A 27,122-nucleotide genomic window follows, 5' to 3' on the forward strand; every position below is an offset into this window, starting at 1 on the left:
GGCGGTGGTCTGGGGAGCTGATCTTGATACGGGCCCATAGGGAGAAGGTGGACGGACTGACTGATAAAGGAGATACTACAGATCGATAGGAGGTATGCAGAGACCCCAGACGCAAGGCTTTTAAGGGAACGGCGGAGGCTACAGGCGGAGTTCGGCTTGTTAACCACAGGGAGGGTGGTGGAGCTGCTGAGAAAGGCGAGGGGTGCGATCTATGAGTATGGAGAGAAGGCCAGCAGAATCCTTGCACAGCAGCTTAGAAAGAGGAAGGCAACCAGGGAGATAGGGAAAGTAAATGACAGAGCTGGGAACCTGGTTGGAGATTCGGCAGGGGTGAATAAGGCATTTAGGCATTTGAATTGAATATTGCTTATTGTCACAAGTAGGCTTCAATGAAGTTACTGTGAAAAGCCCCTAGTCGCCACATTCCAGCACTTGTTCGGGGAGGCCGGTACGGGAATTGAACCATGCTGCTGGCTTGCCTTGGTCTGCTTTCAAAGCCAGCGAACTAGCACTGTGCTAAACCAGCCCTGCAGTAGGCTGTACAGGTCGGAACCCCCTACGGGGCCGGAGAGGATGAGGCACTCTTTGGAGGGGCTGAATTTTCCAAAGGTGGATGGGGAGCGGGTAGAAGGGCTGGGGGCCCTGATCAGGTTGGAAGAGATAGTGGAGGGTCTGAAGACCATGCAGTTGGATAAAGCCCCGGGGCTGGACGGATACCCTTTGGAGTTTTATAAAAGGTTCTCTGGGATATTGGGGCCGGTGTTGATGAGGATGTCCAATGAGGCAAGGGAAAGAGGGGTGCTGCCCCCGACGATGTCACAGGCCACGATTCCGCTGATTCTGAAGCGGGACAAGAACCCGGAGCTGTGTGGGTCCTACAGGCCGAGATCCCTGTTGAATGTGGATGTCAAGTTGCTGGCCACAATTTTGTCCTCCAGGATTGAGGATTGTGTTCTGGACGTTATTGGGAAAGACCTGATGGGGTTTGTTAAGGGTAGGCAGTTGGTGGCCAATGTAAGAAGGTTGTTAAACGTGATCATGATGCCCCTGGAAGGTAGGGAGGTGGATGTAGGGATCGCAATGGATGCAGAAAAGGCTTTTGATCGGGTAGAATGGAATTATATGTGGGAGCTACTGGGACGGACAGTTCTGATTTGGGCGGGGCTTTATTGACTGGGTCAGATTGCTGTATCAGGCTCCTGTGGCAAGCGTATGGATGAATAGGACAACATTGGACTATTTTAGATTGCACCGGGAGAGACGAGACAGGGATTCCCTCTGTCCCCACTGTTGTTCGCGCTAGCTATAGAGCCATTGGCAATTGCTCTGAGAGCCCCAAGGGGCTGGAAGGGGCTAGTCTGGGGAGGGGGGAGCACAGAGTCTCGCTCTACGCAGACAACCTGCTTCTGTATGTATCAGACCCAATCGAGGGGGTGGAAGCAATCATGAGGATTCTAGGGGTGGTTGGCCGGTTTTCGGGGTATAACCTAAATATGGGAAAGAGTGAGATGTTTGGATCCAGGCGAGGGGACAGGAGAGATGATTGGAGGAGCCGCCGTTTAGATTAGGGGAAGCTTTAGGTGCCTAGGATTCAAATAGCGTGGGAATGGGACCAGCTGCATAAATTAAATCTGGCCCGGCTGGTGGACCGAATGAAGAACGATTTTCGGAGGCGGGACGCGCTTCCGTTGTCACTGGCTGGGAGGGTGCAGACGTTGAAGATGACGGTCCTCCCAAGATTCCTGTTCGTGTTTCAATGTCTCCCCATCTTTATTTCTCGGTCCTTTTTTTAAATGGGCCAACAAAGTGATCACTGGCTTTGTTTGGGCGGGCAAGACCCCGCGAGTAAGGAAGGTAATGCTTGAGCGGAATCGGGGAGAGGACGGGCTGGTGCTGCCAAATTTTAGTAACTATTACTGGGCAGCAAATATAGCCATCATCAGGAAGTGGGTGGTGGGAGAGGGGTCAGCATTGGAGCGTATGCAGGCGGCTTCATGCAAGGGCACCAGTCTGGAGGCGTTGGTAACTGTGTCTCTGCCGTTCCTGCCGGCACGGTACTCCACCAACCTCATGGTGGCGGTGGCCCTGAGAATCTGGGGGCAATGGAGGAGACATGTGGGAGCAGAGGGAGCATCGGTCTGGTCCCCAATGTGTAATAATCACCGGTTTTCCCCGGGAAGTATAGATGGGGGGTTCCGGATATGGCGGAGAGCAGGGATTGAGAGGATGGGGGATATGTTTATAGAGGGGAGCTTTCTGAGTATGAGGGCGCTGGAGGAGAAGTTTGGATTGGCGAGGGGAAACAAATTCAGGTATCTGCAGGTGCGGGACTTCCTACGTAAACTGGTGTCAACCTTCCCACTCCTACCGCTAAGGGGGATTCAGGACAGCTAGTTTCCAGAGGGTGGGTAGGAGAAGGGAGCATCTCTGACATTTACAAAGAACTTATGGTGTCAGAGAAGACGCAGACTGAGGAGCTGAAGCACAAGTGGGAGGAGGAGCTGGGAGGAGAGATAGAGGATGGTCTATGGGCGGACACGTTGAGTAGAGTCAACGCATCCGCAACATGTGCCAAGCTCAGCCTGATACAATTCAAGGTCGTTCATCGGGCTCACATGACAGTGGCCCGGATGAGCAGATTCTTTGGGGTGGAAGACAGGTGTGCAAAATGTGCAGGAGGACCAGCGAACCATGTCCACATGTTCTGGACATGGTTAGGGGATTTTGGCAGGGGTTTGCAGATGTCATGTCCACGGTGTTAAAAACAAGTGTGGCGCTGAGTCCAGAGGTGGCGATTTTCAGGGTGTTGGAAGACCCGGGAATCTAGGAGGAGAAAGAGGCAGATGTTCTGGCCTTTGCTTCCCTGGTAGCCCAGAGACAGATACTATTAGCTTGGAGGGACTCAAAGCCCCCGAAGTCGGAGCCATGGATATTGGACATGGCTAGCTTTCTCCGTTTGGAGAAAATCGAGTTTGCCTTGTCAAGGTCACTGTTCGGGATCGCCCGGACGTGGCAACCGTTCGTCGACTTCTTCGCAGAAAATTAATCGTCAGCAGAAGGGGGGGGGGGGGGGGGGGGGTTAGTTTAGCTTAGAGTAGGGGGTTAATAAAGTTGGGACCTGTACGGGAAGGAGACGGCTTTTGCACTATGTTTATAGTTTCATGTACATTGTTTATTTTGTTGTTGTTATAATACCAAAAATACCTCAATCAAATGTTTATTAAAGAAAAAACATTGAAATCTACTTCAAGTGAGTTTGCACAATTTTGCAATGTGGAATTTTGTAAGTGGGAAGGTGTCGAAAATGAAGATTTGCAACAAATTCACTTGCATGCTGCATAATTTCTTAAAATTAACAAGCAGCGTTGAATAAATTATTCATCAATTGAACAAACAGCAAAATTTAAGAATGTTCAAGTTAAGCTTAATCTTTTATTTGACCTTTCGAAGGGATGCTTATTGTGAAATATCTGGTTATGAAATTAATGGACTTTAAGCTTTATTATATAACTACTGAAGGCTGCTCACAAAATGGCGGGGTTGGGAAGGGCAGAAGCGCTCAACCTGGGCCAACAATATAAATCCTCGCCACAGTCGAGCCCATCCAAGGTTCTCCCCGTCACTCCCATCTATCCCCCTCCACTAGGCTCTGAGTGCTGGCATGGAAGATGGTCAGATTGCCACCCTTTCAGAATCAGCGATTTACAAGCAGTTGCCCACCTAAGTGAAACTTCCTTCAGCAAAAAAATGAGGCTCCAATTGTCGTTGGGATGTTTACACCACTACCCCACAACAAAAAGCTGAATAATGGCCTTAAAGCCTTGGTTAACACATCTTACCAGTTGAACCTAGGAACAGGAGTGGGCCATTCAGCTGCTCGAGCCTGCTCCGTCATTCAATGAGGTTGTGGCTGATCTGTCATAGGTCCCTTAAGACACGGAGGGAGGCCATTTGGCCCATGAGTCCATGCCGGCTCTCTGTGGAGCAATCCAGTCAATCCCATCGCGCCCACACCTGCCACGCTCCCCCACAAACCACAACCCCCAGGTCAGCAAATTTATTTTCCTCAAAGGGCCTATCCAATTCTTTCACCATTGTCATAAACAGCAAGTTCCAGGTAATTTACATTCAGAATGCAAAAAAGTTCTTCCATACATCCCACTGCATCTCTTTCCCAAAACCTTAAGAGCTCAATTTAATCGGAAAAAAAAATTGATGTCCAGTTTTGGGTGGGTTTAGCGGGTGTTGCCCAGTGGCTGCGACCAGTGAAAAACATTTAGCTATTTAACGGCAGTTTTCCCTTTTCTTTGGTCTCGGAGTTTCTCTCAGCTCACCAGCAGGAAACACCCTTGACTGTCACCCTGGTAATGCCCCTGACAGCCTGGCCCTGCTATCCAGGCACCCTGGCAGTGCCTGGGTGGCACTGCCAGGGTGCCTGGATGGCAGTGCCAAGGTGCTCAGGTGCCAGAGGGAGTTCCAGGGTGTTGCCCTCCCCTGCTCCTGACCACCCAGAAGTCTCTAATGACCTGGGAGACCCTCGCGCCCCCCCCCCCCCCCCCACCCCGGTGCCCTTATGACTGGTCCACATTTGTGAAAACCAGTACTAAACGGTGCCCTGGCACGGTCTCTCAGGCATGGCAGTTAGGTTCTGGGCACTGAGGGAATCCTGCAAATGCATATTTAAATGAGCTTCAATATGCTGACCTGGATCACGCCAGTGAGGGTGAGATACACACCACGGCCTCTCGCGAGACTCCGTTAAATCTGCCGAGGCATTTTGAGCGTCGCAAATCTCGCGAGAGGCCCCTTGCCAGATTCAATGGCCTCGTCCTGACACCAAGTCGGGCGCAATGAGGCCATTAAATAGCGCCCTCAATTTCTTGTCCCCTCCCTCTTGCAGCATCAGCTTATGGTTGAGTTTTCCTTTGTCTCTCTTATCTAAACCTGTGTTAATCATGTACACCTCAAATCTCCCTTCGATCCCCTCTGTTCCAAGGAGAACAACCCCAGTTTCCCGCTCAATTTGCAGCTTGGGTAGATCAAGAGAACAAAGTTCAGCATACTCTGGCTAGCATTATCAATAAAATGGAAGAAGTATATGAATGTAATGCTAAGTTTACAAATGCACCTACATCAGTGCTTATAAATAATTCTGGATACATAACACACAAAATCAATTACACAGACAGAAGTTTATATTATCCTGTGCCAAAACTGCAAGAAACATGCTAGAGAAAACATTGTTGAGAGTTCTTACAAAACTGGCGTTTGCAATAACATTCTTGCACATTATTAGTTGTACATTGAGTAAGCTCAAGTGTTCATTGAAAATAAATCCATTTATAAAAGTGTTAAAACTAAAATACAAAATCTCAGGATAAAGAAGTAAGGCTTCCTTTCTTCCTCTTAAAGGGTATATATTTTTTTAACAGAAAACCAATTAATTGTGCGACCAGTGTAGTTTAGTTTGGAAAGTACCTCCTGTTTCTTGAGATAAGCGTAAGTTCATCGCTCTTATTAATCTCTTTGGCTGTGTACAAAGTAAGTGGAACAATGACCAGAAAGGTGAGCTCTGCTCCAAGTGACTCAGAGACAACCATATGCTGTGTAGTCACAGCAGAGAGAACCTTATGAAGTCGCCCACAGCTGCCATCTCTTGTGTTCTGCTCGCTGACTCGAATCTGGAACACTCCTAGCAAATGCCGAGTTCAACTATTTCATCGCATGTCATTGCCTCGGGCTCCAAAAATGCAAATCAGACCCCACAAATGTCTGAGTCACACGGCAAGATCATATTGTTACATTTGAAACCAGTTGTCCCTTTTATCTTCAGCTTCTGTGGGTGAGGGTAACTTTTTGCAACAGATCAATGTGGTCATGTAATTGTATAGTTTAGAACTACAGCACTAAGGGAGTCATACAATCTCTTTCTTGTCATTTTGCTCCCTGTTCTAATGTCCACCAATATATACCAGAATAGCTGGAACAATTGTGAGTTTTCAGCTTGGAAAGACATCCTTCTTGTCTCTTCTGGATGGAGACAGATACACATTTTCAGGGTGCTGATTGTCACTGACTGCTATAATAAAGCAATAACCACATAATGTTGGGTCAGGGTCCCACCTAAAAATAAATAAACCTCGCCTTGTGTCTTTCAGCTTTTTAAAGCGTTATATTTTTCTAAGTTCTTTTGAAAATCTCAATACGAGAGCAGCTGGGCTCTGAAATTTCAGAACCTCAGTTTGCTCCAGGGCGTTAATGTTGCAGATTGACAGATTGGGAAAATGTTGTGAAGCAGATTCAAGCACATCCCTTGTGAGCCAAAGGTCCCATGTAGTCGGAATGGAACGGGCGCGTACCCTTTTCTTCTCTGAATAGACATTTTCGAAAGGCCTCTGCTCTCTAAAAGCTGTTCCCTTGCATCACTCTATTCATCCCACGCAACTCAAGTCGCACTTTTAATCATAATTCTTTGTTGCAGTTCAGGATTATCCCGACACTGCAGTTGTGTTTACTGATCACTGCTGGTCTTCGTAAGCTGACAAGAGTCTCCTTGATCCAAAACTGCATCTTTCTGAAGTGGTTAACCTGACAGGGTTTGCTCCCTTCCTTTCGAATCACAGAATATTCTTCACTGGTCATCGTGAGGTAGCCTCTCCAGCAACCCCTTAATGTTAACAAAGAGTGAAAAACTTTGCTAAAACTATTAGGTCAGATTAATTTACAAATTAAATAATAAATAGAAACAAAATGAAACAGGAGTCAACAGAATACTTTGGATTTAGTTCACAAGGAATTCATGGATCCTTTTTGGAAACTATTCCTTAAGAGTCTTGTAAGTGACAGGACCTTTTGATTGAAACTGCCATGATTGCCACATAGTAGAAAGTCCAAGAACAATGTTGCAGCTGAATTTTAGGATACTTTAGTAATATGCTTATGTTACTGAATTTCTAGTTACTGAATTACTAATATAGAAGCTTGGCTTAATGAATTGGAAGCACGAGTTCAAATCTCACCAGTACAATTGAGAAATAATAAATAAATATGGAACTTTTTTTTAAGATAATCGGTAATGGTACTCAACATTGTACATCAGAAAGGGTACTGAAAAAACTAACAGTAATGGTGACCATAAAACATGTCCACTAATGTGCTGGGTGGTCGGGGTCAGGGCAGGGTGGGCGCTGGCACTCCCCCTGGCACCCGGACATCGTAACACTGCCAGCCTGGCATACTGACAGTGCCAGAGTGGGTATCTGGGTCGCACTGTCAGGGTGCCTGGGGCACTGTCAGGGTGGCAGTACAGGGGGGGACTGGGTGCCACGGTGGCAGATTGGTACTGCCAGGCATCAGATCCAGGGGTTTCTTGCCAATTTTGCCAATTGGTGGGGAGGGGGAGGGTTGTCAGAAAACGGGTTTGGGGTGCACCCTTCAGGATCCGGGTGCCGTGGCTGAACCTCCCATTGCTGCTATAAAAGATGAGCAACTCACACCTCAGGTGTTACTTACAGGCTCCTGACTGGTTATTCCTGAGATGCAAAGTTCCACAGCAGAGGAAGTAGGGGATTAACAGCACTGACCCGACACAAAGGACACATACACCGGTGGCTGTTGGACCCCTCCCGGGCACATAGCCCCTCTCAGAGTAACAGCCTCACTACTGAGATTATCAGCCAACCCACTCCTAAGGATCAGACATTTTCTCCAGGCCCTGCATGTCAACGATAGAATCCCTACAGTGCAGAAGGAGGCCATTCAGTCCATCAAGTCTGCCCTGACCCTCTGTGGCCCTTTGCCCTTTCTTCAAAGGGGGTGTGGACCCATATCTCAGGCATGCCCCAGTCTGTCTTCTGAAGGTCCCTTCGATTGTGGCCCAGAAGGGACTTAGTGAGATGCCGGAACACCAGTTCAAGGTTGGAGTTTCTAGCTGGTAGCATAAGTGGGGCAAAGGCCAAAGAGGTAAGGGTATGAGTTTCGGGTTCCGGGAGGGTGGGGTCTGAGGGACAGGCTGGTAGGTGGAGTGCCACTGGCATGTCAGGGTTTGGGGACAGATGTTGGGGGTCAAGGACAGCAATGTCGCCAGGGTCTCACAGGTGGTTACTCCCCCTAGCAGCTTAAAGGTGGGTGTTCATTTTCTTCCTCCATTGAATGTTGTTCCTCTTTGTGAGGCTGCCAGCACTCACTGCACCTGCCACCTCATCCCAGGCTTTATTCATTACAGCTGGCAGGTGTCTCCACCCCACCCTCCACCCTGCGAAAGAGTGTGTTCATGCTCTCCTCAATGGCATCCGACATCCTGTGGCTATCTATATCAAGGAAGTGTGGAACAGGTTTTATAGCAGCCATCTTCCTGGCTGGAATGGGAGTCTGGGGTGAGTGGAGAGCTTAAAAGTTGCTCCAGCTTGTCAGGCTCAGAATCGGATTCCCGACCTCAAAGACTCACATGCCTGGTGAATCGGGACTTCGACGGGATGCAGATTCCAGTCTTTCATATTCATTACACCCACCCTAACATGCCAGTTTTATATATTCTGGAAACTTGAGTCAGCAGGCGGGGATCTCTGGTCCCCAGCCACATCTTAGAATTTACAGTGCAGAAGTAGGTCATTCGGCCCATCGAGTCTGCACCGGCTCTTGGAAAGAGCACCCTACCCAAGGTCAACACCTCCACCCTATCCCCATAACCCAGTAACCCCACCCAACACTAAGGGCAATTTTGGACACTAAGGGCAATTTATCATGGCCAATCCACCTAACCTGCACATCTTTGGACTGTGGGAGGAAACCGGAGCACCCGGAGGAAACCCACGTACACACGGGGAGAACGTGCAGACTCCGCACAGACAGTGACCCAAGCCGGGAATCGAACCTGGGACCCTGGAGCTGTGAAGCAATTATGCTATCCACAATGCTACCGTGCTGCCCTGAACATATTTCTCATATTTCTGCACATATTTCTCGCCCTCGTCGTTTGCTGGTGGCGTGATTCTATTCTCCCGCCGTTTGTCAATGGGATTTCCCATTGAAACCCACCCTATGATGCCATGAAACCCTCTGGGGGGGGGGGGGGGGGGGGGGGGGGGGGGGGGGAGAGGGCGGTGGCTGACAGCAGAAGAAGTGAACCCCGACGACCGGAGAATTTCGGCTCGCATGTTTATAATCCCTCTGTCTCCTCAGAGTCTTTAGATAAATAATTTAATTAATCATTACATGAAAGGATTATATATCTTCATATTGAATTCAATTTGTGCATCTACTTGCAAGGTATATCTTGCAAGACTGGGGTATTGGGGCTGGTTTAGCTCACTCAGCTAAATCACTGGCTTTTAAAGCAGGCCAGCAGCACGGTTCGATTCCTGTACCAGCCTCCCCGGACAGGCGCTGGAATGTGGCGATAGGGGCTTTTCACAGTAACTTCATTGAAGCCTACTTGTGACAATAAGCGATTTTCATTTCATTTATTTCAGCCCTTCATTCTGAACTAACTCAATTCACTACGAAATGTGTCCCCTATTCATTTTGATTCATCACAGTGAAATAATAACCAAGCACAGTTGGTTTCTCATTTAAAACTGAATTTGCGAAAGGACGTTAAATTTTAACAGTTTTAGATGTTACCCCTCTGGAATAGCAACATTTTTTCATCAGGGTCAAATGTGGACATATGGTCCTCTGTCCTGGCAATGCCCTGGAGACTGGCCGGCTGTACTGTTGAAATATGATGAGCAGCTGCCCATGCCAGCAGAGACTCACTCAGAGGCTGGCCCACGTGCTGACGAAGCAAGGAGACTATCCCATCGCACTGGAAGAGTGTGTAGACTAGCTGCCCGTCCCACTGAATCTTCAAGAACCCATTTCATGTACCAGCAGGGCCTCAGTGGCCCATCCCCCATGGCAGCACATTTGACCAGCTAACCATATTTGAACGCTTGTTGTAGCCATGGACAAAGCTTGTGTGGTGTACTGACCATTCACATTTTCTTGAAAATTGCGATGGGTTTCCGAACTATGCCAGTAGGTTTGATTAGGGCAGATGAATACACTCTGATTTCAAGCAGCATTTGAGCCACTCAGAGATAGGGCCTTGCGAAGGTTGCAGTAAGTACAGCCTCGTGGTAAATGAGCTGCTCAGTCTGTCGACCCTACTTTTAAGCAATTGACACCCCGTTAACAGCAATTTCCCCAAAGTGAAAATTGGCCCCAGTGTAGCCAATGAATTGTACCTAAAGGAAATAATTTGCTTTCATACAGTCAGAATTTCACATCCTCAAGACATCCCAAAGCACTTTACACAAGCCAATTACTTTTCATTCCCCGTTGTTTCATTGACAGAAACAGCAGCCATTTGCACAAAACAGGGTCCCACAAGCAGTAACCAGATAAGTGGTTGATTCCTTTGCTCCGGCAGACGTTGGTCTGATGGCAGACAGAGACTCAGAAATGGCAGGACCTTTAGCACTATAACTCCCCTTCGATATTGTACTGGAGTACCAGCCTAGGTTATGTGCTCAATTCCTGGATTAGAGCTTGAGCCCAGAACTTCCTGACACTGAGACAAGAGTGCCACCATCAAACCCCTGTACCATGCTCCTTTGCCAAACTGGACTGGAGATAATCATGGATTATGCCATGCATGTTACGTTCAGTTTTTTGTCTCTCCCTCTCTCCCCCCCCCCCCCCCCCCTCCCCCCCCACCCCCACCCCCTTCTGCTTTCCTGGTCTCTAATTACCTTTGCGTCCCTGAAGGAATCCTCTCGGCTGATTTCCCCTCAGCTGATTCTCGCTTTTAAAAAGCTGTTGTAAATCTCGCCAGGTTTGAATATTCAACGATTGGGGATTGTGTGGGGCCGGGGAGGCTGGGTATATTCAAATAGTTATATTCAAATTTATTCAATTCCATTAAAATGAGATTCTTGCCCCTTGTGGGCGTGAACCTTGAGATGTCACCGGCGAGGGGCAGGGAAATCTTGGGATACACTACCTCTCCATGTTTCCTGACTTTCTCTGGAATTTCCGTCCACGTTGCTGCCGTTGCTCTGTCGGCAAACACGGACTGAAAATCACCCTCATTCTGTTTGCTTGGAGGCCTCTGAGGAAGCTCCAAAAATTATGATCTTTTTTAGGCCAAGGGAATTAATAAGCAAATTGTAAAAGCTTTAGAATGTATTTTTTCCAATTTACTAAGACAGAGGCTGGGATTCTCTGCCACCCATAAGACCATAAGACATAGGAGTGGAAGTAAGGCCATTCGGCCCATCGAGTCCACTCCGCCATTCAATCATGGCTGATGGGCATTTCAACTCCACTTTCCCTGCCCCTCGCCGCATTCTCTCCCGTAGCCCTTAATTCCTCGCGACATCAAGAATTTATCTATCTCTGCCTTGAAGCCATTTAGCGTCCCGGCCTCCACTGCACTCCGCGGCAATGAATTCCACAGGCCCACCACTCTCTGGCTGAAGAAATGTCTCCGCATTTCTGTTCTGAATTTACCCCCTCTAATTCTAAGGCTGTGCCCACGGGTCCTCGTCTCCTCGCCTAACGGAAACAGTTTCTTTGCGTCCACCCTTTCTAAGCCATGTATTATCTTGTAAGTTTCTATTAGATCTCCCCTTAACCTTCTAAACTCCAATGAATACAATCCCAGGATCCTCAGCCGTTCATCATATGTTAGACCCGCCATTCCAGGGATCATCTGTGTGAATCTCCGCTGGACACGCTCCAGTGCCAGTATGTCCTTCCTGAGATGTGGGGCCCAAAACTGGACACAGTACTCCAAATGGGGCCTAACCAGAGCCTTATAAAGGCTCAGTAGCACATCGCTGCATTTATATTCCAACCCTCTTGAGATAAATGACAACATTGCATTCGCTTTCTTAATCACAGATTCAACCTGCATGTTTACCTTTAGGGAATCCTCGACTAGCACTCCCAGATCCCTTTGTACTTTGGCATTATGAATTTTCTCACCGTTTAGAAAGTAGTCTATGCTTGGATTCTTTTTTCCAAAGTGCAAGACCTCACATTTTCTCACGTTGAATTGCATCAGCCATTTCCTGCACCACTCTCCCAAACTGTCTAGATCCTTCTGCAGCCTCCCCACTTCCTCAGCACTACCTGCCTGACCACCTAACTTTGTATCATCGGCAAACTTCACTAGAATGCCCCCAGGCCCTTCATCCAGATCATTAATATATATGGTGAACAGCTGTGGCCCCAACACTGAACCCTGTGGGACACCGCTGGTCACCGGCTGCCATTCCGAAAAAGAACCTTTTATCCCAACTCTCTGCCTTCTGTCAGACAGCCAATCCTCAACCCATGCCAGTAGCTCACCTCGAACACCATGGGCCCTCACCTTACTCAGCAGCCTCCTGTGTGGCACCTTATCAAAGGCCTTTTGGAAATCCAGATAGACCACATCCACTGGGTTTCCCTGGTCTAACCTACTTGTCACCTCCTCAAAGAATTATAACAGGTTCGTCAGGCACGACCTCCCCTTACTTAATCCATGTTGACTTGTTCTAATCCGACCCTGCTCTTCCAAGAATTTAGAAATCTCATCCTTAACGATCGATTCTAGAATTTTACCAACAACCGAGGTTAGGCTAATTGGCCTATAATTTTCCATCTTTTGTCTTGATCCTTTCTTGAACAAGGGGGTTACAACAGCGATCTTCCAATCGTTCAGGACTTTCCCTGACTCCAGTGACCACCCACCACTGGTAGGGAAGTTCCCGATGTGGTGGAGAATCTCGCGAACTGCCTTCACGCTGGAATGCATCTCAAGAACCCTGCTTTGAACCTAACATGATGTCTATAAACATCTATGAGTTAGGTGCTTTCACTTCCTCTTTTTCTCAGCATAAAGCACTTAACTGCTTTTGATGTGGACAGCAGCTACCAATCATAGCTAGATGTTTCTAAGCATGGAGGTTAGGTTCAAACCAGGATACTTGAGGTGCATTCAAGTGTGAAGGGAAATTAAAATAAACAATCCAGGCACATGGTTGTCTGGAACCTATTACCTTGTCAATTACAGCCTACTTAAAGCTATTTCTCTTTGAAAGTGAATTGAAACCTTGCAAATAAAAGGATCTGAAGGGGTTTAAAGCCTTGCAATGAAGTACTGGCTTTCTATGAGGTAACAGCTGCTGCTTTCTACAACTGGTCTGAGGCAGCAGGTGTAAGAATCTGATGAGTGAAAAATACATGCTTGTTCATTGTTTATGCCTGGACTGCTCTTTAAACTTCCAGACAGAGGTGGCTAATGGGGGGAGGTGGTCTCTGATATGGGGAACTCTGATATGGGGGGGTCTCTGATACGGGAATCTCTGATGGGGGGGGGTCTGATGGTTGGTCGTTGGGGGTGGTTGCAAATGCACTGCGGGGTTGGTGAACCAGAAATTCCCATGATGAGGGAAGGATGCCCCTAATTGTCAGCAGGGGGGGGGGGGGTTTGCAAGATTTACGTTGTGGGGGAGGGGCAGGCGTTGGACCTTGATATTGGGCTGTCCGCTCAAAATGGCGGCCCAATGGTGAGGTTTGGAACAGATTCCATTCCCCTCCCCGCCATGCATAAATTTGCATGGCAAGGGAGAGGGAGTCGCTTCTGGGCTCCGCTCCCAACAGCAGCGTAAAACAGAAATGATTCTGGCGGTGGCACATAGACTCCCAAATGAACAATCCAGCCCAGTATCTGTGCATCAAATAACTAGCACATGGGTCTAATTGTTTTTTTCTGAAGTCATGTTCTGCTTTTTAAAACCAGTGTCCTCACAATCAATGGACTAGGTGCTCAGAATAATAATGCAGATGTTTTGTGATGAACCCATTTTCTCTAATTAAACTGCAACAAGTTACCACTCTTGAATGCAGGAAGGAATATTTTTGAAGCAAAATTTAAAAACAAATGCTCCAAAGTGTTGCCAAGCGTGCCTGTTCACTGGAGAATTTATTTGGCAATATGTAAATAATTTAAAGCAGAAACTCAATAAAAGAGAACACTCTTTAAAACTTGCACAATTCTGACAGCATTTGTGCCCCGATCATCAAATTTCCCAAGGCGCAAATTCTACCCGCTTTTACTTAATTGTGAAGTCAAGAGAAGCAGGATTGCTCCTTCTAACTCCATGTGAAAACGTTGGGCTGCTGCCAACTAACACTCATTCAACCCTTCTGATTGCTGCCCGCTTGCTCCTACCCCAGGCTTTTCCGACACACTTGGCCAACATCTGATGCAGGGTATTTTGTAATAGCATCCTAAAATTTCCATTCACCACTCTGAGCGTTTGTCCCCATCTTCCAGTCTCAAGATGAATATTTTCCATACCTACCTCTGCAAGATTCCCTCTTCTTTTCCCAACTGATTAGCCCAGGCCTCGCCAGTCTGGCCTCATAACTCAGGACCACTGACACTGGGGATCATCCACGTGATCCTTCTCAGCACCGCCTCCAGCACTTAAACATTGCTGATCAAGCAGAACTGGTCAGAGCAACTCGAGATGCAATCTGACCAGAGCATCTCTCTCTCCTTCCATTACCAAGTATGTTGGAGCTTTATTGCACACCAGCAAGATACTGATCCCATTATTGGGTTGATATGTCTTGAATTAAGAAAGAAAAATGCGTATCAGAGGCGATCTGGGCTGTTGCATCAATTGTATAATTGCACTTTTCCTAACCTGCTGTAATCTTCTGTTAACCGTCTTCCAGGTTCATGGCAGAATTATTTAGCATAATTCTCACCCCACAAAATGGTGCTCGATTCACATAGAACATAGAACATACAGTGCAGAAGGAGGCCATTCGGCCCATCGAGTCTGCACCGACCCACATAAGCCCTCACTTCCACCCTCTCCCCGTAACCCAATAACCCCTCCAGATGTCTGTCATAATCAGTAATTCCAATATAATGATCCAATGGCTACAAATATGCTTGCTAACTAATCTTTCATACATTCCTCTTGCTAGCGGAGCAGTTGTCCTCCTGGAGGTGAGGTAGTTTGGTTACTGATAATGAAGAAGTTTTCTGTGGTTGACTGATGCCCAGGCTTTCAGCAGTAGTCAAGCAGGTTTGTTTGTTGATCATAAGTAAAGGGGACACAATCAAAAAATATAACTTAATGAGAGAGCTGCGACTCAGATTTGGTTAATGGAAAATTGCCACAAAAAGACTGTCAACAAACAGCAATGATTGATAAGCTTTCTTCTGTGAATATCCCTTCAGAGTGGATCAATGAATATTTATAAGAGCTAGGAGTATTTCTATTTCTGTTTGTTGGCAGAAAACCTGTAACAAAAATGAAACTGAAACAATGTGTGTTTGTTTAAATGTGGAATTAATAATCTCTAATGCTCCTGAGGGAACTGCTACATTAATGTCTATGGGCAATCACACAATGATTGAAGGTTACTGTGAGCCCAGAATTCAATACACCTCTCCAGTCGTTCCTCATAACTCAGATTTCCGACACTGGAGATTTCCACCCAGTCCCCAGCAAAACCTCTCTCTGCCAAGTTAAGGCTTGCCATGTTGATATTTGTACAAGCATGCTGTGAACATTTTATTGAAAATCTAGGTAGTAATTCAGGAATTTCAGAAAACGCAATGAGCAAGACAGGGAAGTTTCGCTGTTAACAAGAAGTAATTGCAATATCACGAAGGCAATAGTTTAATTTCTCAGTTTAATGGAATTCAGTTATGCTTCTAGATTTCAAGGTTTTTAGATTTCTAAACTCCTGCAGAAATCTTTTTTGCGTTTTAATTTTCCAAAATATTTTGGGAATTCATCAAGTTCTCAAAAACAGTGGGTGTGGGAGGAGAGGGGGGGGGGGGGGGGCGGTGTCGTAGTGGTCTTGTCACTGGACTAGTAATCCAGAGACCCAGGGTAATGTTCTGGGGACCTGGGTTCAAAGCCCACCACAGCAGCTGGTGAAATTTGAATTCAATAGAAATGTGCAATTGAAAGTCTAATGATGACCATTGTCAATTGTTGTAAAAACCGATCTGGTTCACAAATGCCCTTTAGGGGGGGAAATCTGCCATCCTTACGTGGTCTGGGCCTACATGTGGCTCCAGACCCACACCAATGTGGTTGACTCTTAAAATGTTCTCTCTTTACGGGCAATTAAGGATGGGCAATGCATGCTGGCGTAGCCACGTCCCCTGAACAAATTTTTAAAAAACATTCTGGTGGTGATGTTAAAATAATTTATTTGTAATTTGCATAAAAGGGTGATTGTCATAAAGTTGAAATAGTTGTGTATGACAATCTTATGCTTATTAACTTTTTTCTTGCAGGTGCATGGAAATGTTAGATTTGGTGATCCCACACAATCTGACTGGAAGCATCGAGTGTGTCAACAATTCTGATTTCAACAACGCTCATATTAATAACACCTCAGTCACATCAAATGGCAAAGAAGGTAGGAGAACCAATCTGACAGGTTTGCTTGTAGCTGTCACCTGAAATCTGTACAATTGTTTGGAAGATGTTATTGCACTGGAAAAAATGACAAAAAAAAGAATGATGTCGGAGTTCTTTGAATGTTACAGAAGTAAGCTGACAAAAAAAATTGGAATTGGAACATAGAATTCCCACAGTGCAGAAAGAGGCCATTCAGTCCATCCAGTCTGCACCGACCCTCTGAAAGAGCATCCCACCTAGGCCCAATCCACTGCTCTATCCCCGTAACCCCACCTAACCTGCACATCTTTGGACACTTAACAGGCAGTTTTAGCATGGCCGATCCACCTGACCTGCACACCTTTGGACTGTTAAGGGAAACCGGAGCACCCGGAGGATACCCACGCAGTCACGAGGAGAAAGTGCAAACTCCACACAGAGAGCCACCCAAAGCCGGTATTGAACCCGGGTCCCTGGAGCTCATAGGATTTAAGAGGAGCAATAAATTATCTGTATCATAGAATAAAGAGTATTTCCTGTCCTCTTAAAATTACCCCTCATCAACCTTGAGTCTTTTTTTGACTGAAAGCATTTGTAGAAAAAAAACATGCATTTGGATTGTGCTGATCATGTGCAGGTATATTTCTCTGACTACTAACGTGGTCAGTGGAAAGTATGCTAGGGCCAGGTGACAGGCCCTTCAAACTGGGCCACCTCTCTCTGAGGTACTGCATGGTCCCACATGATTGCATCTATTCAGCGAGGTTAATTGAGTTCATAATATTGGGAATTACAGGTAAAATCCCACACTCCGCCATTCTGTGGCACCTCACTCACCAGTTTCTTGTGGTGCACGGCCCCTCCCTGAAAATACCAGTGAGAACACCAATGAGAAGTCAACAGTCAAGATGGGGAGGTGAGCTCACAGAGTATTGGGAAGGGGAAAGGTTTTGTGTAATTAAATAGAATGGTTTAACTGGAGAGACCTTGTAAACTGGCAAAATCAAAATGTCTCACATCCCCAGGTTAAAGTCCAGCAGGTTTGTTTGAAATCACGAGCTTTCGGAGCGCTGCGTCACCTGATGAAGGAGCAGCGCTCCAAAAGCTTGCCATTTCAAATAAAGCTGTTATACTTTAACCTGGTGTTGTGAGACTTCTTACTGTGTCCACCCTAGTCCAGCACCGGCATCGCCACATCAAAATTAAAATGGTTGCCGGAGAAACAGAAGTCCAGGAGTTGTCACACTGGTGAAACCAACAGGCAAGCCAGATTTCCCAATGCTTAATGCAGCAACAACAACTTGCAAGGGGCTGGTTTAGCACACTGGGCTAAATCGCTGGCTTTTAAAGCAGACCAAGGCAGGCCAGCAGCATGGTTCAATTCCCGTACCAGCCTCCCCGAACAGGCGGCGAAATGTGGCGACTAGGAGCTTTTCACAGTAACTTCATTTGAAGCCTACTTGCGACAATAAACGAATTTCATTTCATATACCTCCCTTAGCATAATAGAATGTCCCCTAACCCTCCAACAGGAGCACTATCAGATAATAACATTGACAAAGGAGATAAATGACCAATTGATTAAAAAGGGTAGGTTTAAAGATGTTAGTCGTGAACACAGCCCAGTCCATCACGCAAACCCGCCTCCCATCCATTGACTCTGTCTATACCTCCCACTGCCTTGGGAAAGCAGGCAACATAATCAAAAAACCCTCCCATTCGGCTTATTCACTCTTTCAACTTCTTCTATTGGGCAGCAGATACAAAAGTTGAGAACGTGCACTAACAGATTCAAAAATAGCTTCTTCCCCGCAGTTACCAGACTCCTGAATGACCCTCTTATGGACTGAACTGATCTCTTCGCACATCTTCTCTACTGAGTAGTACTACATTCCTGTGTGCTTCACCCAATGCCTGTGCCTATGTATTTACAGTGTGAATTTTATGTTTACCCTATGTATTTTCTTTTCATGTACGGAATGATCTGCCTGAACTGTACGCAGAACAATACTTTTCATTGTACCTCGGTACACATGACAATAAACAAATCCAATCTAATCTACTGAATTTGGAAACTGTTGATTTCCTCTTTGAATGCTTCGACCAAGCCTGCAGTTGGTGCAGTAAATGGCAATTATTCCATCAGCCATCAAGTTTACTTGTGCTGGAGTTATTTCTTCAATTGCTTCCCTAAAGGTTAATTTAGTTCATAATCATATCCTCAAATTTTCTTCAGCGAGGGGAGGGAAGCTCTCTCTATAGCATTGTGGATAGCACAATCGCTTCACAGCTCCAGGGTCCCAGGTTCGATTCCGGCTTGGGTCACTGTCTTTGTGGAGTCTGCACATCCTCCCCGTGTGTGCGTGGGTTTCCTCCGGGTGCTCCGGTTTCCTCCCACAGTCACAAAGATGTGCAGGTTAGGTGGATTGGCCATGATAAATTGCCCTTAGTGTCCAAAATTGCCCTTAGTGTTGGGTGGGGTTACTGGGTTATGGGGATAGGGTGGAGGTGTTGACCTTGGGTAGGGTGCTCTTTCCAAGAGCCGGTGCGGACTCGATGGGCTGAATGGCCTCCTTCTGCACTGTAAATTCTATGATATACAGTGCACTGTGTTAAGCAGCGACACAAACAGAGATATTTGTAAACATCGGGATGTTTTATCCGTGTCACACAGACAAATTAATGTCATTAAATTTATACATTTTAGGATTAAAATGCCTTTGAAAGCACTAAAAAAGAACCCACTTGTGTAACCCATTCCGTGCCCAAGATCAGTTTGTGAGAAAGGATTTGTGGCTAACCTCAGCACAAGTGAAATATTCTCGTTTATGAATCAGTATTTCAGTTAAAATCCAAATTCCTGTGCTGTGAGATTTAAAGTGTTGCAACTTGCCACCAGATGTAGTCACCTGGAATAATCGTCCATTCAGAGAACTCAATGTCAGAACTCAATGACTCACAGTGAGAATATATCATTCCTGAAACATTAGCTCTAGTAGGGACTAGTCCAAAATCCTCAATGCGTGTCACACCACCACAAACACAAACACCTGATTGCAACATCAATACTTGGCACTCAAAGCTTTTGGACATAAATAGCCCCGGTGTCAGTTTATTTTAACCTTTTTACCTCACAGATAAAATACGCTTGTTAAAGGCCGGGATTCATATTAACATCCATTCATAAATGGCAGCAAAACAGTGGGGAATCAGTGGAATACCAGAATGCCGCATTTATTCAGCAAATAAGGGACCTAATTCTTCGCATGCGACACACCCAGGCTAAGGTTTTGCTAATGCGTGAAATGAATTATTGCTCTTGTCTAGGTATACTACAATTATAACAAGTGTATAGATCAGTATTTCATTTGTTTTCTCTGTATTTTAGTTGCATTTTAATGAGGATTTTTAAAATCACAGACAGCACTATCCGACACCTCATTATGTTATATGAGCTGCCTTTTGATTGCCTCAAGTACTAACTGTTCCCCAATTTCCAAATCTCCTTGTCAGAGTGAAGTGCTACTTCCCTGAGTCAGTTTTGGCTTTAAATTCCACTGTTTTCCATGTGTTTCATGCATTTTGTAACTAGTTATCGCTGTAGTTTTTAAAGCCAATTGTTTTCTGCTTGTAGATACTCCTATCACAAGATCTGCTGTCATGCATGGTGTGTAACATTCTGATGTTTTAAGCCGTCCTTGCACATCCACTTTAGTTTGTTTGCAATCACTCTATGGAGTCTGTCATCCAACCATACCTAGTTGACCCTCTTTCTGCTGCTCTCCATTTTGCCCTCCAAAACAAATCTCTGTAGTCTGATTGGATGGCCAAAATGGTGACATTTTCATTCCTCGATGTCACTTTTAAGAGTTCATTTTAATTCTCGCAATTTCAAGCGTTTCTTCATTGGCCTTGCGGTCTCTATGTTAACGTTTTAGCACATGTCTTCGCATTCACATTTCTTCAATCTTCTTCCATGGATCTTTACTTATTGCCCAGGTTTCTGAGGCACGGGGCAGGTGGTTAGAATGTAGCATCTTCTGAGTTTTCTCCTTGTTACAAGCTTGAGTTTGGCTATCTCTAGCCTTGTAATTTTGGCATTGCATCAACCATCTTCTGTTCTCATTTGTATGAAAAAATAAACTCATCAATTTGTTCCATTGTGACACCATCCACTTCAATCTTCACTCTAGTTGCTTCTAATGTTCTCCGTCCAACTATCTTTGTTTTTGTCTCCTTGGTGTTCATTTTATTTAATTATTCGTTCATGGGACGTGGGCATCGCTGGCTCTGCCCGCACTTATTGCCCATTCCTAATTGCCCTTGAGGTTAAGAGTCAACCACATTGGCTCTGGAGTCACATGTAGGCCAGACCAGGAACGGACGACAGAATTCCTTCTCTAAAGGACATTCGTGAACCAGATGGGTGTGTCGACAATGGTTTCATGATCATCATTAGACTTTTAATTGCAGATTTTTATTGAATTCAAATTTCACCATCTGCAGTGGCGAGCTTTGAACCTGGGTCCCTAGAGCAATACTCTGGTTTACTAGTCCAGTGACAATATCGCCACGCCACCACCTTCTACTCAGTTTATATTCTAAACTTCTGGATTTTACTTCATCTATAATATGTTGCAGGACCTCTTTTTAGCCATTGGTAAAAGTACAGTTTTGCCTCACATAACGATTGACTGCTTTTCTGTAATCCCGACTAACACATTTATGGCAAAGTATTGAAAAAAGAGCCACGCTGTCGAAGTTTAACATCTTGCCGTCGTCAGGATGGATACAAGATCCAAAGGGAACAACACGTTATCCTGCATGAGGAAAGGCTGCTGATTGGTTGGAAAGTGCACTCTGATTGGTTGAGGCGTTGCCATGTGCAATGCACCGGGGAACCTAATAGAAAAAAAGCATAATGCCTGGACATATTTGATGGCAATTTATTGCCATGTCATGGTGTGGACAGGGCCGGAAAATGCGTCACGTTATTCAAAAGCCCATTGTCTTCAGCTGGATTGGAAATTCCGCCCGAGGGAGGGGCCCATTCTTTGTTTGGAGAGGACAGTGCCCTGCTTATGAATGTATGTAACTTGGAGCAACTGTAAGTGAGCCACATTGCAAGCCGACTGATGACCTTAACTTGGTTTGTGTAATTGGCCTTATTGGCAGCCTCTTAACTAGGACCCAAACTATTTGCTCACCGTGCAAAGCTGATGCTAAAATAGGGTACACCAAAGCTATCCTGTATATTGCCGTATATTACACAAACTCATGAAAAGTCCTAAGGCTGCCACTTCTGGTCTTAAAAAATTGTCCAGTCTACCTCAAATTAGCCTGGAAGGGTAAGGTGTCTCAAAACATTTGATCAAAAGGAGAAGCTGGCTACTTCATGTTGCTATTGTGCGGTTGCAACAAGAGTGGTTTTCCACTGATGGGAAGCTGTCGTGAAACCAAAAGAATGTTTTTGCCTACCCCTCAAATGAGGAATGTGGTATATGAATTTCAGTGCCAATATGATGCCAGCTACATAGGCCATAGCTCCCAATGACTGGTGGACCATATCAAACAGGACATTCTTTCGACTGATCACAACAGGTCGAGTATGCTGAGAATTACACCAACAAGGAATTTAAGATTATCAACCAGGCTTGCAATTTGGCTCACTGTCATAGAAACGACATATTTATGGGCAAACCCCCCCCCCCCCCCCCCCCCCCCCCCGCTCCCCATCCATCCCATACAGAGAGACTATGTCCAGGCACTGTACTTGTTTCAGTTAAACAATAGCATGAGGGACCACAGTCCCTTGGGGCAGTCGACCAATCAGAATCGACTTGCCTTTTTTGAATTTAAATAAAAGCTTGGGGGATAACGTTCCCTGGTGCATTCTCCATGGCAATGCCTCGACCAATCAGAATCCACTTGCCAACCAATTCGCACCCTTTTCTCATGGGGTATAAATTGTTGTTCCCTTTGAAATTTGGTACTTTTGCGTCTGCCCTGATGAGTGCAAAAATGAAAAGTTTCAATAGCATGTCCCATTTTTCAGCAATGCACAGTTCTGTTCCAACAAAACAACCAAATTCATAATTCCAACAGCAGGGCTTGGTAGAGTCCTGCTTAACCTTCCACCTCCAACCCAATCACATCGATGTTAGCCAATTTATTATTTCAGGTCTTAGTCAAAACCATAGGCAAAACTGACTGCAAATAATTCACTTGCTTAATTCTTGATATGGTCACACTGCAGTTTTGAGTCAGAATTGAACAGAAATGTGGCATTGGAGAGCATTTTATTAGATACAGAAAACGCTGGAAATGTTGTGGAGGCCACAAAGCATCTGTGGAGAGAGAGACACAAAGTTGCTGTTTTCTCTCACTGATGATGGTCATTGCCCGGCACTTGTGTGGTGTGAATGTTACTTGCCACTTGTCAGCCCAAGCCTGGATATTGTGCAGGTCTTGCTGCGTTTACACATGGACAGCTTCAGTTTCTGAGGAGGTGGACATTGTGCAAACGTCCCCACATCTGACGTTATGTTGGAAGGAAGGTCATTGATGAAGCAGCTAAAGATGGTTGGGCCTAGGACACTGCCATGAGGAACTCCTGCAATGACATCCCAGGACTGAGATGATTGACCCTTCCATCACTTTTCACTACCTCTGAACTTGCTTAAAACCTGTACGTCCCTAATATTTCCCAGTTCCAACAAAAGATAATTGACCTTGAACATTGGACTGAATTTTACCAGCCTTGTCAGGATGGGCTGGGTGCCAGGAAGGCTGGCAAGTGGCATGGGAAGACATCATGTATGACACACAATATTTTCCCCTCTACATGCCACTTTGCCACCAGAGTGAAAGATGGCAGACTGCTCAAAGCCCAAATGAGCCATTTAAGTATCCAATTAATGGCTTCCAGCAGCTACTGTGGGCATTTTGCCAGTGGTTTGGGAGCCTGTTGCGGTATAGGGAGAATGCCCAATTAAATTTGAAACCTTCCCAGTGGGCTCCAGAGGGCCAGTCCTCCATTATGAACATTGGTTGGCTCATGGAAGGAGCCCCTGACAGCAATCGGTGCCCCATGGCAATGGCACCGCCTGTCCACAGCCACACTCTCCCTACCCACCCACCCCCCGCCCACTGAGCATCCAGGCTACTTAACACTCATGAGGGATGCCAGACATCAATGCGTCCTCATCCTCCAGGTGCCACCCCAGCAGTGACTACCACAAGGCACCTGGTTGTGGCCTGTTTTTGGCCCCTGTGGGGGTTTCTCTGCACAATTCAGCCCATTAACACCTTTTCTCTCCTGAGATGCTGCCTGATCCTTTGATAATTTCTGACATTTTCTGTTCTTATTTCAAATTTTTAGCATCCATAGTATTTTGCTTTTGGAGAACATTTGGCCATGAAATTATATTTTAAAATTGATATTTAATTACAAATAGAGGGAGTGCTGCCTCTTCCACAAAGATTCAAACCTTCCACCACCGACGAACAGTGGCAGCCATGTGTACCACCTGCAAGAGGCACTGCAATAACTCACCAACGCTCCTTAGACAGCACCTTCCAAAGCAATGACCTCTACCATCTAGAAGGCCAAAAGCAGCGGATACCTGGGAACCCCACCACTTGGAGGTTTCCCTCCAAGTCACCCTGACTTGGAAATATATTGCCGTTCCTTCACTGTTGGGCAACATCTTGGAACTCCTTCCCCAATAGCAGAGTGGGTGTACTTACACCTCAAGGACTGCAGCGGTTCAAGAAGGTAACTCACCACGACTACCTTCTGATGGGCAACTTGGGACAGGCAATAAACTAGCGATGCACACATGCCATAAATGAATTTTTAAAAATAAATGACTTGTATCCTTCAGAAATAATGATAACACAAATAGTCAGTGCCTAGCATTTGTTTGCGAAGTTGTTTGTCTTGTGTACAGCTAAGTATTGTGTCCAGTTCTGAGCGCCACACTTCAGGAAGGTTGTCCAAGTCTGCGAGAGGAGAAAAGGTGATTGTCTCCGCTGGTATCGGGGATGAGGCATTGCAGTTATGAGGAGAGACTATGGAAGCTGTGTTGTTCTCTTTACAGCAGAGAAGGTGAAGACTGGTTATATTCTGTGCACTATGGCGCAGCTTTCCATAGCTTGGGTGCATGCATCTAGGTCAGGTCTAACTGTTATTTCTTTGTAAGTGAACAATGCTGCTTCAGGATAAGCCTGTCCTACTCATTTGAGGTAAAGAAAGGTAATGTTGAAAGCCAAACAATGTACTGAGACACAGAAGTATTTCCGGAGCTTGTTAGATGTGAGCATTTCCACAAATCTGTGCCCCCCATGCGTGGAATGTGTCCCAACTGCGAGTGGATTATGGTAATTCTGCTATGCACTCTGTGCCCATTGTTTTCTGTCCATTAATTTGTCAGGAGTGTAAACTCATGAATTCACAATTCGAGTCAAGCATTTTGTAGCAAGGTTATTGCTACTTTTTGTGGGATAGATTACAGCCTTCACTGCCGAGCTGAGGATCTGTTGGAGCGGGTCGCCGCTTTTTAGAACCCACCTACACTTCATTCCTTTTGTTCTGATGGATTGAAATCCGCCATATTACTGCCCAGGTGGTGAAGAGGGAAATCTAATCTCTAGTTGCTAAATCTACCCTTCTGCACACTGGCATTCCAATGCCTGATGCTGCAATGCCCAGTATTTTTCCAGGGGCCTTTCATACATTTTACAGCCATTAATTCCATTCCCCACTGCTTCATTCCATTTTGTTCCATCTCACCCCTGAGTTTTGCAGCAAAGGTTGCTCTGCTATGTCGTTCCATTCCTTTACTCTTAATCGAAGTCCGCTCAGGTTTGCATATAGAGCAGTTTTTTTGCCATTTGTGGTGACATCTGCTGTGGATTATATCCCACGCCTGCAGAACTCATTAATTTTATAACAGTATCTCATTCCAGCAGTAATATTGCCAATCATTCTGAATCTGCTCGACAGCACTTGGGCTAAAGATCTTTCTCCTTGTCGAGGCTCGGCCCTGACGCGGAGAATTTATGTTTTGAGAGGTGCCTAAATGTTTAGCAGGTTATTGACGACATGCCCAGTGTTGGGCTTTTCAGGTGTCAGCTGTAGTTCAGTCAGTAACATTCTCGCCTTTATGTCTGAAAAGCTGTGGGTTCGAACCCCACTTGGGGACCCGAGCAGATAATCATGCTTGATGTTCCCGTGTGATTCTGCTCTGTTGTTCAGCTGAAACTTTAAACCGAGTCTGTTTCTCAGGTGGATATAAAAGATCCCATGGTGCTATTCAAACAACAGCAGGGAGTTCCTCTCTGTGTCGTGGCCAGTGCTCGTCTCTCAATCAATGTCCCTAAAACAGATTATCGTGTCATTGTAATATTGCCACAGTGGAAACTTGCTGGCCGCAAATTGGAGGCCACACATCAGAATAGTGACGACATTGAATCAGCTGCAACGTGCTTTTGGACATCCTGAGGTCATGAAAAGTGCTATATAAACGGAGTTCTTTCAGCATACTCCTGGTTAATTATAAGCTTCAGGTTATACGGATTCTTAGTTTGATCCCGCAATGACATTTTACCTCTGTACCGGCAGGGTGCCATAAGCACATTATCTCTGTTATTTCTCAGAGGAAAAGGAAGTAGAAGAATGAAAAAAATTCCCTTCAAAGAATTACTGGCAGCAAAGCTTGTTGAACAAGTTCTTACAGGTACAATCCATGCCTTTGTTACAAAAGGTTAATCAAAGGCTGTTGGTACTTGGCAAAAACAGTTCACTTTTGTGTAATGAGTTTAATCAACCAGAAATGTGTGATTAAAATCTGAATGTTGATTGCACAGTCAGCGCATCAATAATGTTTGGATAAATTGATGTGATCCGCCTCAGTTTCAGTTCATAGAGAATGTAGATTTAAATCAGAACCAAATAGAATTGGCTGGGATAATGGCTTTATTTCAGTTGCTCAACCCAAGCCTCAACTGACCTAGGGAACAGAAATTCTGAGGGTACGATCACACTTTTTAAGTCCAGCATTTGTTCAAATGCAATGCAGCAGCACTATTGTTATAGCATGGATGCAGCCTGAAGCTAGAAAGAAAAGGAAAGACTTGCATTTCCGAAGCACCTGTCAGAGCTCCAAGGAATCCCTAGTCGCTGTACAGCCAATGAAATCATTTTGAAGTGAGGTTCACAGGTATAGGCCAGGATTTTCCTCACGCTCCCTGCAGCGGGCTTCGCGGCTTATAAGCGGGCTTATTGGCTGGCAGCGGGATCTTCTGGTGCTGTGTCGTCAACCGGGTTACCGGCTGTGTGCGCCCCCTGCTGCCAGGAAAACCACGGCAAGGATTCGCCGTTGGCAGGACCGGAAGATCACACCAGCGGGAACGGCCAGAACATTCCAACCCTACTGTGTGAAAATGCGGCATCCAATTTCTGCACAGCAAGCTTCCACAAACAGCAATGGGATAACGATCTGACTGTGATGTTGGTCAAGGGATAAATATTAGCCAGGATATCAGGGAGAATTCACTTGTTCTTCTTCAAAATGACTTCAGTGGACTGTTTCATTCCCTGAGGAGGCACCTCCAACACCACAGCACTCCCTCAGTGCTGCACTGGTGCATCAGCACAGATTTTGTGCTTTAGTCATTCGAATGGAACCTGTGCCCACTACCTTCTGCCTC

At 45.8% G+C, this 27,122-nt stretch overlaps 1 protein-coding gene across 3 annotated transcripts in view; it reads left to right on the plus strand.

The window, feature by feature from the left end:
• Positions 1-27,122, plus strand: part of LOC119969645 (eyes absent homolog 2-like) — a 293,262-nt gene that overhangs the window by 74,474 nt on the left and 191,666 nt on the right. For all 3 annotated transcript variants that reach the window (XM_038803556.1, XM_038803558.1, XM_038803557.1), the window contains exon 2: positions 16,304-16,428. In XM_038803556.1, the coding sequence (XP_038659484.1) occupies positions 16,308-16,428 (121 nt within the window). In that variant the 5' untranslated portion in view covers positions 16,304-16,307. The remainder of the gene's footprint in view (positions 1-16,303; positions 16,429-27,122) is intronic.

Source organism: Scyliorhinus canicula, chromosome 7, assembly GCF_902713615.1.
Source record: "Scyliorhinus canicula chromosome 7, sScyCan1.1, whole genome shotgun sequence".
Lineage (NCBI taxonomy): Eukaryota > Metazoa > Chordata > Chondrichthyes > Carcharhiniformes > Scyliorhinidae > Scyliorhinus > Scyliorhinus canicula.